Genomic DNA, 14,770 nt, shown 5'->3' with positions numbered 1-14,770 from the left:
ATCCAAAACCAAAGCTGTAAGAGATTATTATTCTCGAAGAAGGGAGGAAGAGAGAGAGAGAGAGAGCAATAAGAGAGAGCCAAGAAAGGGAGGTGGTGATCGTAGAAAGCGTCTCCGTCCACCAGGCGATCAAACTCCGGGAGCCGTAAATGTCTACAGGTTTGCTGGAGCCACGCGCTGCAACGTTGGCGTCTCCGATCGTTCCACGACTGGCTCCCGCGGCGGCCGCCTCCTTCCTGGCGTCTCTCTCCTTCCCCTCGCCGGAATCCGACAGGCCACCATAAACAGAAAGAGGTAATATAACATCATTATAAGTTGTGGTGGGATTGGCTATAATGATAAAAAAATATACTTTTTTTTGTTAGCTCCATGGCATATAGCATGTTGGTTACTAAACTTAATTTTTAATATTTAGTAACTTATGATTTTATTTCAATAATTGCATATTAGTATGGTGAGGAGTTACATATCTTTTGGATTTTTGGTCATGTGGAAGTTACATGGAGTTATAAGGAATTTATTTAGAGGGAGTTATTTGAGATTTATTTTGGATTATGAATTGTGTAATGATTAATTCAATTAGAGAGGTTAAAAGACTATCTAAAGTTTCTATAGATATCCATATATTCTAATTGTGTTTTGATGTGAGTTAAATGAAAATTTTCTTTCAAAACTTTCTTCTTGGGTGTTTTTTCTCATATTTTTTATCTAACACGGCATTGCTCTAAGTCAAGAAGATTATATACATATAGATGGATTGAATCAATTAACAAATTTTGCAGCTGGTTGTCAATCTGATGTTGACTCAATTCTGTTAAGAAGATGATGAATTTTGTATTAATGTGATATAAAGAAAGCTAATTATTTGAAGGTTATCATAAAAGTAACGACGCCAATAATAATTGAGACGTTTCAAGATAGTCATACGACATGTTGCTGATGATATTGATGCATGTCAGTCATAGAAAAGTACACTAAGTTGATAACAACGTTGCTAATTATTCGAATTGAATATTGTGTAAAACTTTTGTAGGGGAGAGAGAGAAAATTCTACCCATGCCAAAGGTGGTTTGCATATATGGTTTTGAAAACAATGCAGATAGGATGCAGCTGTTATTATTCTTTTGTGAGATACAGGGCTGAAGTCGGCTGCGGCAGCCGACTTCAGCCCCGATCCTGATATGGGAGGAACCGGACAGAGGATCGCGATGGCGATCCTCTCCGGCTCCTCCGGGGACATTTGGGGCAAGGCACCGCGGGCATCGCGCGGCATCCCCCCTCCGGTCACACCGCGGCCAATCGCGGCCGCGGATCGCGCTTGACCGCCGCGATTTTTTGCGGCGAAGAGCCGTCACGAGGGGGTTGATAAAAACCCCCATTTTCTCCTCAATCGGTCACCTCCGAGCCCCCTCTTCTTCCTCTCCTCCCTCTCCTCTTCCGAATCAAATACCATCTCCTTCTCCCTCTCTCCCCTCCCGTACTCTCTCTCCCAATCCAAATCCGAGCCAACCTCGCTTTTCCTGCAACGAGACGACGACTCCTGCCAGAAATCTCCATCCAAAACCAAATCTGTAAGAGATTATATTTCTCGAAGAAGGGAGGAAGAGAGAGAGAGAGCAATAAGAGAGAGCCGAGAGAGGGAGGTGGTGATCGTAGAAAGCTTCTCCGTCCCCCGGGCGATCAAACGTCGGGAGCCGTAAATGTCTACAGGTTTGCTGGAGCCACGCGCTGCAACGTTGGCATCTCCGATCGTTCCACGACTGGCTCCCGCGGCGGCCTCCTCCTTCCTGACGTCTCTCTCCTTCCCCTCGCCGGAATCCGACAGGCCACCATAAACAGAAAGAGGTAATATAATATCATTATAAGTTGTGGTGGGATTGGCTATAATGATAAAAAGGCATACTTTTTTTGTTAGCGCTATGCAGCATTGCTCTAAGTCAAGGAGACTATATATATAGAAGGATTGAACCAATTAACAAATTTTGCAGCTGGTTGTCAATCTGATGTTGACTCAATTCTGTTAAGAAGATGATGAATTTTATATTAATGTGATATAAAGAAAGCTAATTATTTGAAGGTTATCATAAAAGTAACGACGCCAATAATAATTGAGACGTTTCAAGATAGTCATACGACCTGTTGCTGATGATATTGATGCATGTCAGTCATAGAAAAGTACCCTAAGTTGATAACAACGTTGCTAATTATTTGAATTGAATATTGTGTAGAACTTTTGTAGGGGAGAGAGAGAAAATTCTACCCATGCCAAAGGTGGTTTGCATATATAGTTTTGAAAACAATGCAGATAGGATGCAGCTATTATTATTCTTTCCATTTGAAAAACAGGTTGTCATTGTTTGCCAATTTTTCTTGATGGAGAGAAGAAATTCTTGTTTGATAGGACAAATCAAAAAGGAACTGTATGAATCCTTTGTTTGTATAATGGAGTCATACTCCCGTGTCTGTTATATTTTGTATTACAATGAGAGCTCAATCAAAGATTAATTTGTAATGATCTGTTGTTACGTCACTTTGTTTACCTATTCTCCTTAGCTTATAATGTTTTACTAATTATGAGCTGCGTGAAAAGAGCCGAAAGAGTTCATTATACTTTTACCCAGCTATGGTATTGGTATTATTCACACTATATCTGTTAACCAATCAATCTTCTGCCTTTATATGCTACTATTGTAATTTATCTAATTTCTATTTGTAATATTTAGACTGCACTTCTATTCATTCAAGCCCTCTTGCATGCCATCAAGTCATCGAGCATCAATCTGAGAAAAATGATATAAATCTATTATCAGCTTTTCGAACTTAATGAGCTCATAATAGATAAGCTAACTTGTGGGTAAGGCAATTCCAAGAGGAGCTATCCATCTATATTAGCCATGTAAGTTCTAGAAAAAAATTGTTGGTCACCACAAGGAATCAAATTTTCAAAAGAACCTGTACCTTCTAGCTTCTATATATGTGACGTATAACCAGCGTTCCTGCTTTCTTAAGTCAAGTGCTGAAGTTTTTAAATATCCTCTGTTTTGCTGGAGTATTTGTTTGAGTTTACAGTAAGTGATTTATCATCTTTTTGTTGATAGAGTGAAATGTTTGTAGTTAATATATATACCTTTCTTTGCAGTCGAAATATCTTTCACTAGAAGGAAATGCATGAAAGAAAGTTTTGGCTGATTTAGTGAACTTTTCTATCTGTGGTTTTGTTTATTTACAATAGAGAAGATGAATTTCAAGGTAATGCTCTGGTTTTGAGCAGGGAGGAAACTTTACAAACCACTGGTTATCATAAGAGAGCGGATAATAGGAACAAGGAAGAGGACAAGAAGAAAAGCCAGGTTTGCACTGTTTCCATTTATAACATAACTGAATTCAGTAGTATCTATGTTTTTTTTTTTTTGAATTATTTTACGGATAAACTTTCATAATTTTTGGAGGAAAACTATAACCATAAATATAATAATTTATATATGCCATGATATGTCTTTGCTCATAAACAAGAGGAAAGTTCACATTTTCATCTTCACTGACTATCAGAAACTCCTTTGCTACCTGCTGGAGGGGAAAGAACATTCATTTGACCTCTCATACTGGAAATAGTAGAAATTTGTGGTTTCTTGTTTCTCCAATAGATTCTACTTACTATACTACACCCCTTTTCAGGATTGTTATTTCTAATGCGTTATAAGATCTAAGAAAGTAAATTTTTTATCTTCTTTTAAAAGCTTAATTTTGGCTACAAGCTCTCCAGGTTTTAGTAGTATAACACTTCTCTCTGTATAAATAGGACTTTGTTAGAGTTACTAAGTGCAAGTCAAAGTAATTTTTACAGAGAGAAGTGCTAGATTGACATATTTGGAGGCCTTCCCCATGTATTGGAGGAGAGCCCACTTGAGGTTCGGCACTTATGGAGGTGATGAGAAATGGATCTATCATGTTACAATCAATCACCATTAAGCTTGTTGATTTTTCCTTTATATTCGGGGTATACAGACTTTTTCTGGTTTGGTTATATATTGCTTTCAGTTCTAACAGTGGAGAGGCTATGACATGAAAAGTAAGCATCACCTGGGAAACATTTTAACAAGGAAAACTCCTCATAAGATTAGTGATTATGATGTTGACAACCTTCTTACGTTGCTTACTTGTTCCTTGTTCTTATTTGGTCATTCTTTCTGGTTGTATTATATATATATATAAGCACAAAGAAAGGCTATCTACTTAACCTATTTGCTTAGATGCACAGCTCATTGTGATTGATAAGTGATCACAAATCAGAAAGCACAAAACGTACATTAGTTCTTGTATAACGATATTTGTATTTTCTTGGTCATAATGGCAAATTCCTTCGAATCAAGTTAGACTACAAGGGCGACTAGTCAAATAATTAGCCTTGAGAGACACCATCCCTGCAGCGCTTTCCATCTTTTGGTTATTGCATGTGATAATGATACTTCCTGCCATTTGGCTTGATTTTGTTGTTAAGCCATCCAGTCGTAACACTCTCACATTAAGAACATTCACACACAAAGAGGCATCTCAAACTCTTTCCAATGATATGATTACAAATTCTACCTGCCTTTCGTTTTCTGTTGTTTGTTAATTCTAAAAATAAAAGGCCCATTTCTGGGTCCAATAAGATAGCGATTTAGTTCCTTTTCCCAGATATTTAGAATTGTTTACAGTCTTCTTCCTCAGAAAAATTACTTATCATTTGTCTCAGCTCAGTTTTGAATTTTTCTCTAACTGCGTTTTTCTTCTGTTTTTTCTTCAGTCTTGTTTTTGGACGATGGCTTCTTCAGAGATCAGGAGCATTCCTTCAAAGGTGAGTAGAAAGCAGAATTATACCCACTCATTACAGAGCAAAATAGCTAAACAGTGGAGTCGTTGATGCACCAATATGATCTAAGAGCAGGCTCTTCTTAAGGTTAATAAGATTTTCACACATCAAATCCCCCATTAATTAGGATGCAAGTGGTTTGGTCAAATCTGGATGCAATTTGCTTCATGTCCGAGCCGGCTAGTTCTTCTAATTTTCCAGGCATCGAACCTAATTATAAGCCAGACCCACTTATAGTGGATTAGGTTAGTCATGAGTATGTCCTGGATGAACTTGATTGCTTTGATTTAATCAATGGCAAGTCTGTTGTCAAGTTAGGATCAGATTAACATTGGATCAGAAAAGCTTGATCTGAGATCCATTCGCATCCTGATTGCTGATTATTCTGATTTGTTTTGTGATTTAATTGCGGAATAGATACCAGGTGGCACCCTTGAACTTTTTCCATTTTATCTTTTCATTTCCTTCCCTTCTGCGATGCAGGTGGAAGAAGCTGCCAACGACTCTAAAAACACTGAAGATAAGGTGATCTCTCCCATAACTGAAGATGGCTCTGTAGATCGAAGTGGGAACCCTGCAGTGAAAGCAAGAACAGGAAGGTGGAAATCAGCAGTTCTTTTGCTAGGTAAGTAGATATCAACTGTTAACATAGCTTTTTTTATAAGAAACAAAGATTTTTTAAATCAACTCTATTAATTTCCACCCTCTTCTTTTTCCCCCACAACAACTGCACGCCCACGTGCGTGCACCGCATGCATGCACGTATGCACACGCAAACAAAAAGACTTAACTCCAAAACATGCAACTCTAAATGTGGCACTCCTCGTCTTGTCAGCATATGATGGGTCAAACGAAGTATAGAAGTGTCACGTCCTGATGGTTATCTTGGAATTCAGCTATCATAACTCTTTTCTCGGTTTTTTTTTGGGTGGGGTGGGGGAGGGCGGGGACGGAGGACCCAGGGTGGATGTTTTCAGCGGCATGTGAAGCACTGCTTAAGATTGAATGGGAAATTGGGAGGCTTTATTGTTGTTCCAAGCTCTATCAATACCATGACTTCTCCCTATATCATCGTTACCTTTCTTTCATAGTGGAAACCAAGTCTGGCCATGTGATCTTGGTTGTCCAGGCAGTATATCTATTCTGATCCTTCAACTTTTGAAGGAATGATCCTACACAACTGCATTAATCTTTCCTATAGGATGATGTTTTAAGTTGCTCATGTATTTCCCTTTTTTGCAAAGCAAATTTAATCTTGATGTAACTCAAGTCTTCTGATTCAGTGAACTACGGGCTTGCAACACTAGCATTCTTTGGAGTTGGTGTGAATCTGGTTCTGTTCTTAACGAGGGTACTGGAGCAAGAGAATGCCGATGCAGCAAATAATGTCAGCAAATGGACAGGCACCGTTTATATATTTTCACTCATAGGGGCATTCCTAAGCGATTCTTATTGGGGGCGGTACCTAACCTGTGCAATATTTCAGTTGATCTACGTGGTGGTATGATATACAAACTTAAATTCATTAAAATGACATGATAATAGCTCCATCAATTGAGAAAATATCTACCTTCCTTATGTAACTCCCTTCTTCCATTCGACTGCATGCTTGTGCTCGAACATTGATTAAATAGGAATAAGCAGTTTAACATCTTCATGACATCAGATTTATAGTAATTTCGTTGGGTTATAAACAGGGTTTAATGCTTTTATCATCTGCATCATGGTTCTTGTTGGTGAAGCCATCCGGATGTGGAGATGGAGAACTAGAATGCAATCCCCCAACAACGACGGGAACTGCCATTTTTTACTTATCGATCTACTTGATCGCCTTTGGATATGGTGGGTACCAACCCAGCATCGCTACTTTTGGATCAGACCAATTTGATGTAATGGATCCTTATGAAAGGAACTCCAAAATAGCTTTCTTTAGCTACTTTTATCTGGCTCTCAATGTTGGCTCTCTCTTCTCCAACACTGTCTTGGTGTACTATGAGGATTTGGGTAAGTGGGCGATCGGGTTCTGGACTTCATCTGGTTCAGCTGTGCTAGCCCTTTTGCTCTTCCTGCTAGGTACTCCAAGTTACAGGCACTTCAAGCCATCTGGCAATCCATTGACACGGATAGCTCAGGTCATTTTTGCTGCTTTTAGCAAATGGGAGGTTGAGGTCCCTAGCAATGAAATAATGCTCTATGAAGTGGAGGGAAAGGAGTCTGCCGTTGCTGGGAGTAGGAAGATCCTCCATAGCAATGAGTTTAGGTAAGCTTTAAAAAGGAATGTGTTGTATGACCAGGTCTGATATATCGCTTTTCCAGGTTCTCTGAAATATGTATTCGCCATAGTCCATTTCTCTGAATTTTTATCTTCATGTTTTTATTTCTATCTTGCTTTTTTGACCGTTTTCTTATATTCTTAAGTTGAATGACACATGAACATGTATGTTAGGGTGTTTTAGTTGCTATTTGGAGGCTTATGATCGAAAGATCTAAAACCATGTCTTCTATTATTAATTTTCAGGTTTTTGGACAAGGCTGCAACCCTCACGGCTGACGACTATTGTATGCGAGCAAAGATGAATAATCCATGGAAGCTGTGCACAGTGACTCAGGTGGAAGAGGTGAAGTGTGTGCTAAAAGTGCTCCCCATATGGCTTTGCACCATCATTTACTCTGTGGTCTTCACCCAAATGGCCTCTCTATTTGTTGAGCAAGGAGCTTCCATGAACACCAAAATTGGAACCTTCCACATCCCACCTGCAAGCATGTCTGTGTTTGATATCCTGAGTGTTCTTGTCTTCATTGTTATATATCGCCGGGTCCTTACACCAGTTCTGTCCAGACTCTCCAACAACCCCAAGGGGCTTACCGAGCTCCAACGTATGGGGTTGGGCCTGGTGATTGGGATGCTGGCCATGGTTGCTGCAGGATTAGTGGAAGTCGAGAGGCTTAAAGGAGTCAGTGTGCCCGACGAGCCAAGCTCGCTCAGCATCTTCTGCCAAATCCCTCAGTATGCATTAATTGGAGCATCGGAGGTCTTCATGTATGTTGGGCAGCTGGAATTTTTCAATGGGCAGGCCCCGGATGGCATCAAGAGTTTTGGGAGCTCCCTCAGCATGGCTTCCATTTCGCTTGGAAATTATGTCAGCATCATGATCGTTAACTTGGTTACAACTGTGACTTCTGGGGACAAGAATCCTGGTTGGATCCCAGGAAACCTCAATCACGGGCATCTTGACAGGTTCTACTTCCTGCTTGTCATTCTGACGGCGGTAGATTTCATTTTGTACGTGGTGTGCGCTAAGTGGTACAAGTGCATCAAGCTGGAGAGCAATGACGATGGAGAGGAGATGATTGCGAAGGTCTAGAGAAAACTTGAATAAGGATCCCTTTTAAGCACCAGAAAGCTTAGAAGGATCCCTTTTAAGCCTATTTGGATATTGGGCTGTTTCTTTTAATCAATGCTTAGTTCAGTTGGTGGCTTTAGGTGTTTTGAGTTTCTTTCAGAACAATTAAGAGCAATAAGCTCATTGATGCTCTTTCAGTCTACTTTTTATGCTTGCTGTTACATGAGAAACTTTCAAGTAGCTTGAATAAATTGGACGATCTTCTTGCATGCACCGTCTCTATGCACCTTCTTGTACTGTTTATCATTTTTTTTTTAAAGAAAAAAATTGTACATTGCTAGAATGCAGCAATCAGCAGCAGCATTATGTTCTTGACTATTCTTTTGGCTTGCCATATTAACAATTTTAATAATGTTTTTTAGCCAAAAACTATTTTTTTGTTGAAAATAGTTTAAAATGTTTCTCACTAGATCTCTAGCCTTCATTTTTTTTCATCACTTTTTACTTCACTATGCTGAATGCTTCTACCTCTGATGTAACCCCCAAAACGAAAAAAGGCTTACCTCCCAAGTGGTAGCAACAGGGTATGGATGTGATCAAGTTCTCAGTGATCTAGAGACCATATAACGACTTATGGTTGCAACATCAGCTCTACGAACAATTGCAGCACCCTCTCATCTACAGCTTTGATGAGTGATAGAATGACTTATGGGACGCCAGTACAATCTCTTCTTTTTAAAGTTGCAATCGTTGCATTGATGAACAATGGCTGTCTAAGACATTGTTCTTCTCTAATTTCCTATTGCCACGTCTATACATGGAGTTTAGCTACCTGGCTGATCTACCTGCATGCATGACGTGCATTACCGTATGCCAAAGTGAGGGAATATAATTGTTGCTGGAAATTGGACCCGGGGGCTGCCGCGGACCAAGGAGGGGGAGGAGCTCCGCTGCCGGGATGGTGGGCGGCGGTGCGCCGACTGGCGGTGTCCTCCTGGGTAGTCCTGCAAAAAAAGCCGGTGGCCGGATTCTCCGGCGCCGGCCCTCCGAAGCTTAAGTCAGAAGGGGCTAATCTGTGGGTGAAGTAGTGGAGGAGAGCCTGCCCCCCTTTTATAGAGGGATATAGCGTTACCTGGGAGGTGACAGGGGAGTTTGTCTCCTTTTGCAATAATTGGACGCGATCACGCTCATTAATGACGTTGTGGAGAATAAGGCCGGATCAGACCGGAGTCAGGGAGCTGTCACGGTCGGTTAGGCCCATTGGGGTGTGTTGAACCGCCGGTTATGGTAGGCCCGGAGGTTCGTAGATGGTAAGTGCATTAATTGCTGAGTGAACCGGTGGTCAGAGTGAGCCATATGCTGTGATGGTTCAGTGATCCGGAGATCGTCTTGAGCTGTGTTCATTTAATGACTGAGTGCATCGGAGGCCCGAGGGGGTCTTATGCATTAATGACAGTTCATGCCGAGTTCCTGTGGAGATCCCGTGCCTTGATGACTTAGGGACGGTGGCAGATTGTAGTGGAGTTACGTACTTGGTTGTCAGACCTGTTGGAGGATTAGGCAGTGATTGGGTATTCAGCTAAGGCATGGGCCTAGCGGAGGTGCCGAGCCGAGCAGGTCGCTTAGCGGAATGTCCTGTGGCGGGATTGCTCCTGGTCGACGCTTTCTAATCGAGCGCCTCTCTGGTCGGTGCTCTTCGGTCGAGCGCCTCTCTGGTCGGCGCTCTTCGGTCGAGCACCTCCGAGGTGTCGTGACTTGGGTAATCTCCCAACACTACGCCCCGACTTCCTAGTTCTAGCTGGCTACCAGCTTGAGCGCGGGAAGTAGTTTTAGTTGGGTTATTATGGAAAATTTTAAAATTATTGCGCGTTTACGAATTATCGGGCGCTTTGAGACGCCTTTAATAGGCGGCGTTTCTTTTTTTCCGAGAATACCTCATTATCGGGACGCCTTCTCCGAAGCGTCCTCGCGTCGTGGGCTCATGATGGGGCCGTATGATTCGATAGGGCGCTTCTGTGTTCGAAGCGTCAGCCCGGAATAAATGCGGCGTTTTATCTTTTGGATTGACACGCGTCGTAACCCGAATGGGGAGCAGCGTTTTTTCTCGCTGATCTGGGCCGTTGGAGGGATTTATATAAACCCTCACCTGGCTTCCTTCTCCTTTCTTATTGTCTTCTTCCTCCAGTTTTTCTCAGTCCGAGGTTTTTATTCCCGGCGTCTCACAGGTCCCTTTCCCTTTTCTTCTTTTTCTCCCAAAATCCCTTTTCCTTTTCTTCTTTTTCTCCCAAAATCCCTTTTCCTTTTTCCTAATGGGTTCCGGTCCAAGTGAAGTCGAGTCCACCATGGGTGTACTGGAGGTGGAAATGACCGAGGAATGGTTCTTTCCTCTCCAAGGGTTCCGGTTGGAGCCCGCCAGGCAGGGGGATCGGGTGACCGACCCTCCGGTAGGCCGGATTGGAGTGTATCTGGAATCACTCTGGGCTGGCCTATGGTTTCCTCTTCACGGCTTCGTGAATGAGTTGCTAACGGAATACCAGTTGGTTCCGGCGCAACTCGCTCCGAATGCCTGGAGAACAGTGATCGGTTTCCTGTCGCTGTGCTTACTGCACGGGATTCCGACCTCTGTTAACGTTTTCCGGCGACTTTTTGTGTTAAAGTCGAATCCGGGAGACGGAGAGTGGCTCTATATCGCCCTTCGGGCGGGTCGGCCACTTTTTCAGGGTGCCCCCTCGTCCATTCATGACTGGAAGAAGAAGTTCTTCTTCCTGGGGTCTGAACAGACATGGGGATTTAACCCTAGGTGGGGGCCAACCCAACTCAAGTCTGTCAACAAAGTCCCTAAGCTTTCTTCGCGCGAGCAAGGGGTCCTCGACACCATTCGCAGCCTTGGGGGCGGCATCTTACTGAGCGGCCTCATCAGTGAGGATGCTCTAGTGAATGTTGGGCTGAGCTCGGCGCGTCCCCATGGTAAGAGTAGCAGTAGGGTGTTTTTTTTCATTTTGTTACAGTTTCTAAGTTTTAATCCTGCTCGTCCTTGCAGATATCGCAAAGATGGTGACCAAGAGCGAGGTCCTATACGCCCGGTTTCAGAAGAGGGCGGCCGAACTCTCAGGAGAACCGACCGAGCCGAGGAAGAAAGCAAAGACCTCGGCGAAGACCTCGACGACCACAACAGTTGAGGCGCGCGCTCCTCGCCCCGTGCGCCCTGAGGCTGGTCGGGGAGAGGGCGTAGGCTCTGGCGGAGCCACGATGGCACTTCCATGTCCGGTGCCGATTTCGCAAGTCCCTGGTCGGCGGGAAGTTCCAAATTCCGACCAGGGAGGGAGGACCTCAACAGATCTGGCGCTCGCACGCCCCACCTCTACCACGAAGCGGTCAGGTCGGCCGTCTACTCGCCCCCAATTCCCCAGTTCCGAGCCGGGGAATAGCCAAGAAGCAACGGGGTCGGCCGCACCCAGGCCAGCTGAGGCTGGTCTGGCGGGTTCTTCGGGTCCTCAGGAGCGGGTGCCTTACGCTCCTGGATGGGCTGTTTTCGAGGGCGACTCGGCCCTCGATAATGTACAAGTAGCGCGCGAAGTTCTCCGGGTCGCGCTGCTCCCGGCCGACCAGGCCAAAATTCGGTCCATGAACTACGGCGAGTTCATGGACTCCGCTATTTGCTCTTCCATCCGGGTAAGTCAACTTTCATTTTTGTGTCAAGTTTGTGTCTCGAATTAGACTTATTTCTTACATGTCCCTCTTGCAGCGCCTCCACGAAACCGAGACGATGATACACATCATCCAGGACTATCGGGACCGGGCCCGAAGGCATCAGAAGGGGCGTGAGGAGGCCGAAGCAAAGTTCCTCGCGTCCGAGGCCGAACGGAAAGTGCTTCAATCGAAGTTAGAAGCGGCCGAGGACGAGGTTCGGGCTCTAGTCGCCGAACTTAAAGAGGAGAAAGGCGCGCACACTTTGGCTAGATCTGAAGTGCGTGCTGCGGAGGCTCGCTGGTCGGAGGCCGAGTTGTTGCTCGCTACACGCGAGCAGGAGGTGAGGGAGGCTCACCTAAAGGCCCAAGATCTCGAAATCCGTTTGCTCGACGCGCAATGTCTGGTCGCGGAGCACGAACGAGAAATAAGAAATTTGGAGCGGAAGGCCACCTACCACGAGGCTCGGGAGAAGGAGGCCCGGGAACAGGCCCAGGACGCCGTCAAACTCTTCCGTGAATCGGAAGAGTTTCGCGACTTAATGGAAGAGGAGGGCGTCAACGGATTGATCCAGGGCTTCAAGGACTTCCGCAACCAGCTGCGGCGACTTCTTCCAGACTTCGACCTTAGTCTGCTTCAACCAGGAGCTGGGGTCGAAGACCCGGAGGCGGAGGCGGAGGCTGAGGCTCCACCTTCTGGCGGGGCCGACCAGGAGGGTTCAGCTGGAGAGGGCGAGATTGCCCCTGAGGTCACCGGAGCGGTTCCCGAGGCTATCGTGGAGGCCTCGACCGCAGAGGAGCCGACCGCTGCTGAAGTCGCCGGGCCTGAGCCCTTTGTATAGTTTTCTCCTTTTCTTTCTGCTCTCTTTCTTTTTTTTTTTTTTTTTTTTTTTTGTAAGCCGGAATGGCCTCTATACTTGTTAAGGCCGAGTCCGGACTCTTGTACTTGGCCTATGGGCTTTTTGAAATGAATATACATTTGTTATGACTTATGCTTTGATTCCATTTTTGGCTGACTAAAGATCTTTCGTTTGAATCCGTTTTTATATTAAGGAATTAGGTTCTACGGCTCCAACTTCGTCCGCTATATAACCGAACTTGCGTTACGGCTCGGCACAGCTGAACTAGGGTCCCAAGACCAGTAATATAGCGGTGCTTATGTCTAGGACGTGCTTGGGCTCGGGGGCTCTCCGAGTTTAGCTCGGAATTCGACCGAGCCCTAGGATAAGGCCACTAGACTTAAAATTCCTTGGCGAACTTTGAGCCCGGACCTCGGGTTGCCGAAGCGGATGATCGGATTAATTAACCAAGAATGAAAATAAATGAGATAATGTAGACATTAATCGAATGGGTACCTGGTACCGTGAGCGCTCTTGTGCCAAGGCTATGAACTTCACCTGGCTACTTGAAGACGCTCCTCTGCTCGGGGTCCGTTTTTTGGGGACGCCGATAAGATAGAAAAATCCGATTCAGTCGCGGGCATTTTGCTGATCACGAACAGCAAGCTGAATCAGGTTCCGTGATCGATGGAGGACGAGCCGAGCTCGTTGGCCGATGGAGAACGAGCCGAGCTCGTTGGCCGATGGAGAACGAGCCGAGCTCGTTGGTCGGTGGAGAACGCGTCACGATCTCACGGACATCATCCCGAAATATCGGGGCATCCCGACCGTGGTCGGGGTAGGAGAACGAGCCGAGCTCGTTGGCCGATGGAGAACGAGCCGAGCTCGTTGGTCGGTGGAGAACACGTCACGATCTCACGGACATCATCCCGAAATATCGGGGCATCCCGACCGTGGTCGGGGTAGGAGAACGAGCCGAGCTCGTTGAATACGTCCCGTTGTATGGGGGCATCCTGACCATGGTCGGGGTAGGAGAACGAGCCGAGCTCGTTGGTCGGTGGTGGACGCATCCCGCTGTATGGGGGCATCCCGACCATGGTCAAGGTAGGAGAACGAGCTGAGCTCGTTGGTCGATGGAGAACGAGCCGAGCTCGTTGGTCGATGGAGAACGAGCCGAGCTCGTTGGTCGATGGAGAACGAGCCTGGCACCATGAGACAACACAGGAGAATCGGTGAGTTTGAACAAGCACAAGCCGTTTACAAATAAAATTTATGGTTACAGTGGGAGATCCCTTGGGATTCTATTGGTAGTATACGCGGAGATTTTCAGAACTCCAGCTTCGTGGGATGGAAGTCCCATCTAGAGACTCTAGCTTATAAGTTCCGGGCCGACGGATGCGTGTGACTCGGTAAGGTCCTTCCCAGTTTGGAGCCAGTTTTCCTTGCTCGGTTGGTCGGGAGGCCTCGGCTCTTCTGAGGACAAGGTCTCCTGCTTTGAAGGACTTGATTTTAGCCCAGGCGTTGTAGTACTGGGCGGTCTTTTGCTGGTACCTTGCCATGCGAACACGGGCGGCTTCCCTTGTTTCTTCGATCAGGTCGAGATTGTTCCTTAGCTGCGAGGAGTTGGAGCTGGCGTCATGATGCTCTACCCTCGGAGATGGGAGTCCGATCTCCAACGGGATGACAGCTTCCATTCCGTATGTCAGATTGAAGGGAGTTTCGCCGGTGGGGACATGGAATGTAGTCCGGTAAGCCCACAGGACATTGTATAGGTCTTCGACCCATTGTCCTTTGGATTTGTCGAGCCTGGCTTTGAGCCCCTGCAAAATAGTACGATTTGTTACCTCGGTTTCTCCATTCGTCTGGGGATGCGCGACCGAGGTGAAGCGGTGGTCGATGCCAAGCTCGAAGCAGAATTCTCTGAAACGGAGGTTGTCGAACTGGCGGCCGTTGTCGGATATGAGGATGCGGGGGAGTCCGAATCTGCAGATTATTGACTTCCAGATAAAATTCCGCATCTTCTGCTCGGTGATCCAGGCAAGTGGCTCG

The 14,770-nt window shown here is 45.4% G+C and overlaps 1 protein-coding gene across 2 annotated transcripts; it reads left to right on the top strand.

Annotated features, from left to right (window-relative positions):
• Positions 1-1,101: 1,101 nt before the first annotated feature.
• LOC103720261 (protein NRT1/ PTR FAMILY 7.2) lies at positions 1,102-8,465 on the top strand. 2 transcript variants are annotated; one of them, XM_008809878.2, is made up of 7 exons: positions 1,102-1,845; positions 3,272-3,350; positions 4,787-4,837; positions 5,336-5,477; positions 6,136-6,353; positions 6,550-7,112; positions 7,371-8,465. In XM_008809878.2, the coding sequence occupies exons 3-7, from the start codon at positions 4,802-4,804 to the stop codon at positions 8,215-8,217; spliced, it is 1,806 nt and encodes a 601-aa protein (XP_008808100.1). In that variant the 5' UTR covers positions 1,102-1,845; positions 3,272-3,350; positions 4,787-4,801; the 3' UTR covers positions 8,218-8,465. The 2 variants fall into 2 exon arrangements, with proteins under 2 accessions (XP_008808100.1, XP_026665477.1); XM_026809676.2 differs by lacking the exons at positions 1,102-1,845; positions 3,272-3,350 and adding an exon at positions 3,730-3,925.
• The last annotated feature ends 6,305 nt before the right edge of the window (positions 8,466-14,770 follow it).

The sequence above is a fragment of the Phoenix dactylifera genome, unplaced genomic scaffold (assembly GCF_009389715.1).
Source record: "Phoenix dactylifera cultivar Barhee BC4 unplaced genomic scaffold, palm_55x_up_171113_PBpolish2nd_filt_p 000064F, whole genome shotgun sequence".
Lineage (NCBI taxonomy): Eukaryota > Viridiplantae > Streptophyta > Magnoliopsida > Arecales > Arecaceae > Phoenix > Phoenix dactylifera.
This window is presented reverse-complemented; position numbering and strand designations above follow the sequence as displayed.

Excerpts from the sequence above, each read along its gene's own strand:
- LOC103720261 (XM_026809676.2), top strand. Across the intron at positions 4,838-5,335 it reads TCAGGAGCATTCCTTCAAAG|GTGGAAGAAGCTGCCAACGA; the intron begins GTGAGTAGAAAG and ends TCTGCGATGCAG. Across the intron at positions 7,113-7,370 it reads CTCCATAGCAATGAGTTTAG|GTTTTTGGACAAGGCTGCAA; the intron begins GTAAGCTTTAAA and ends ATTAATTTTCAG.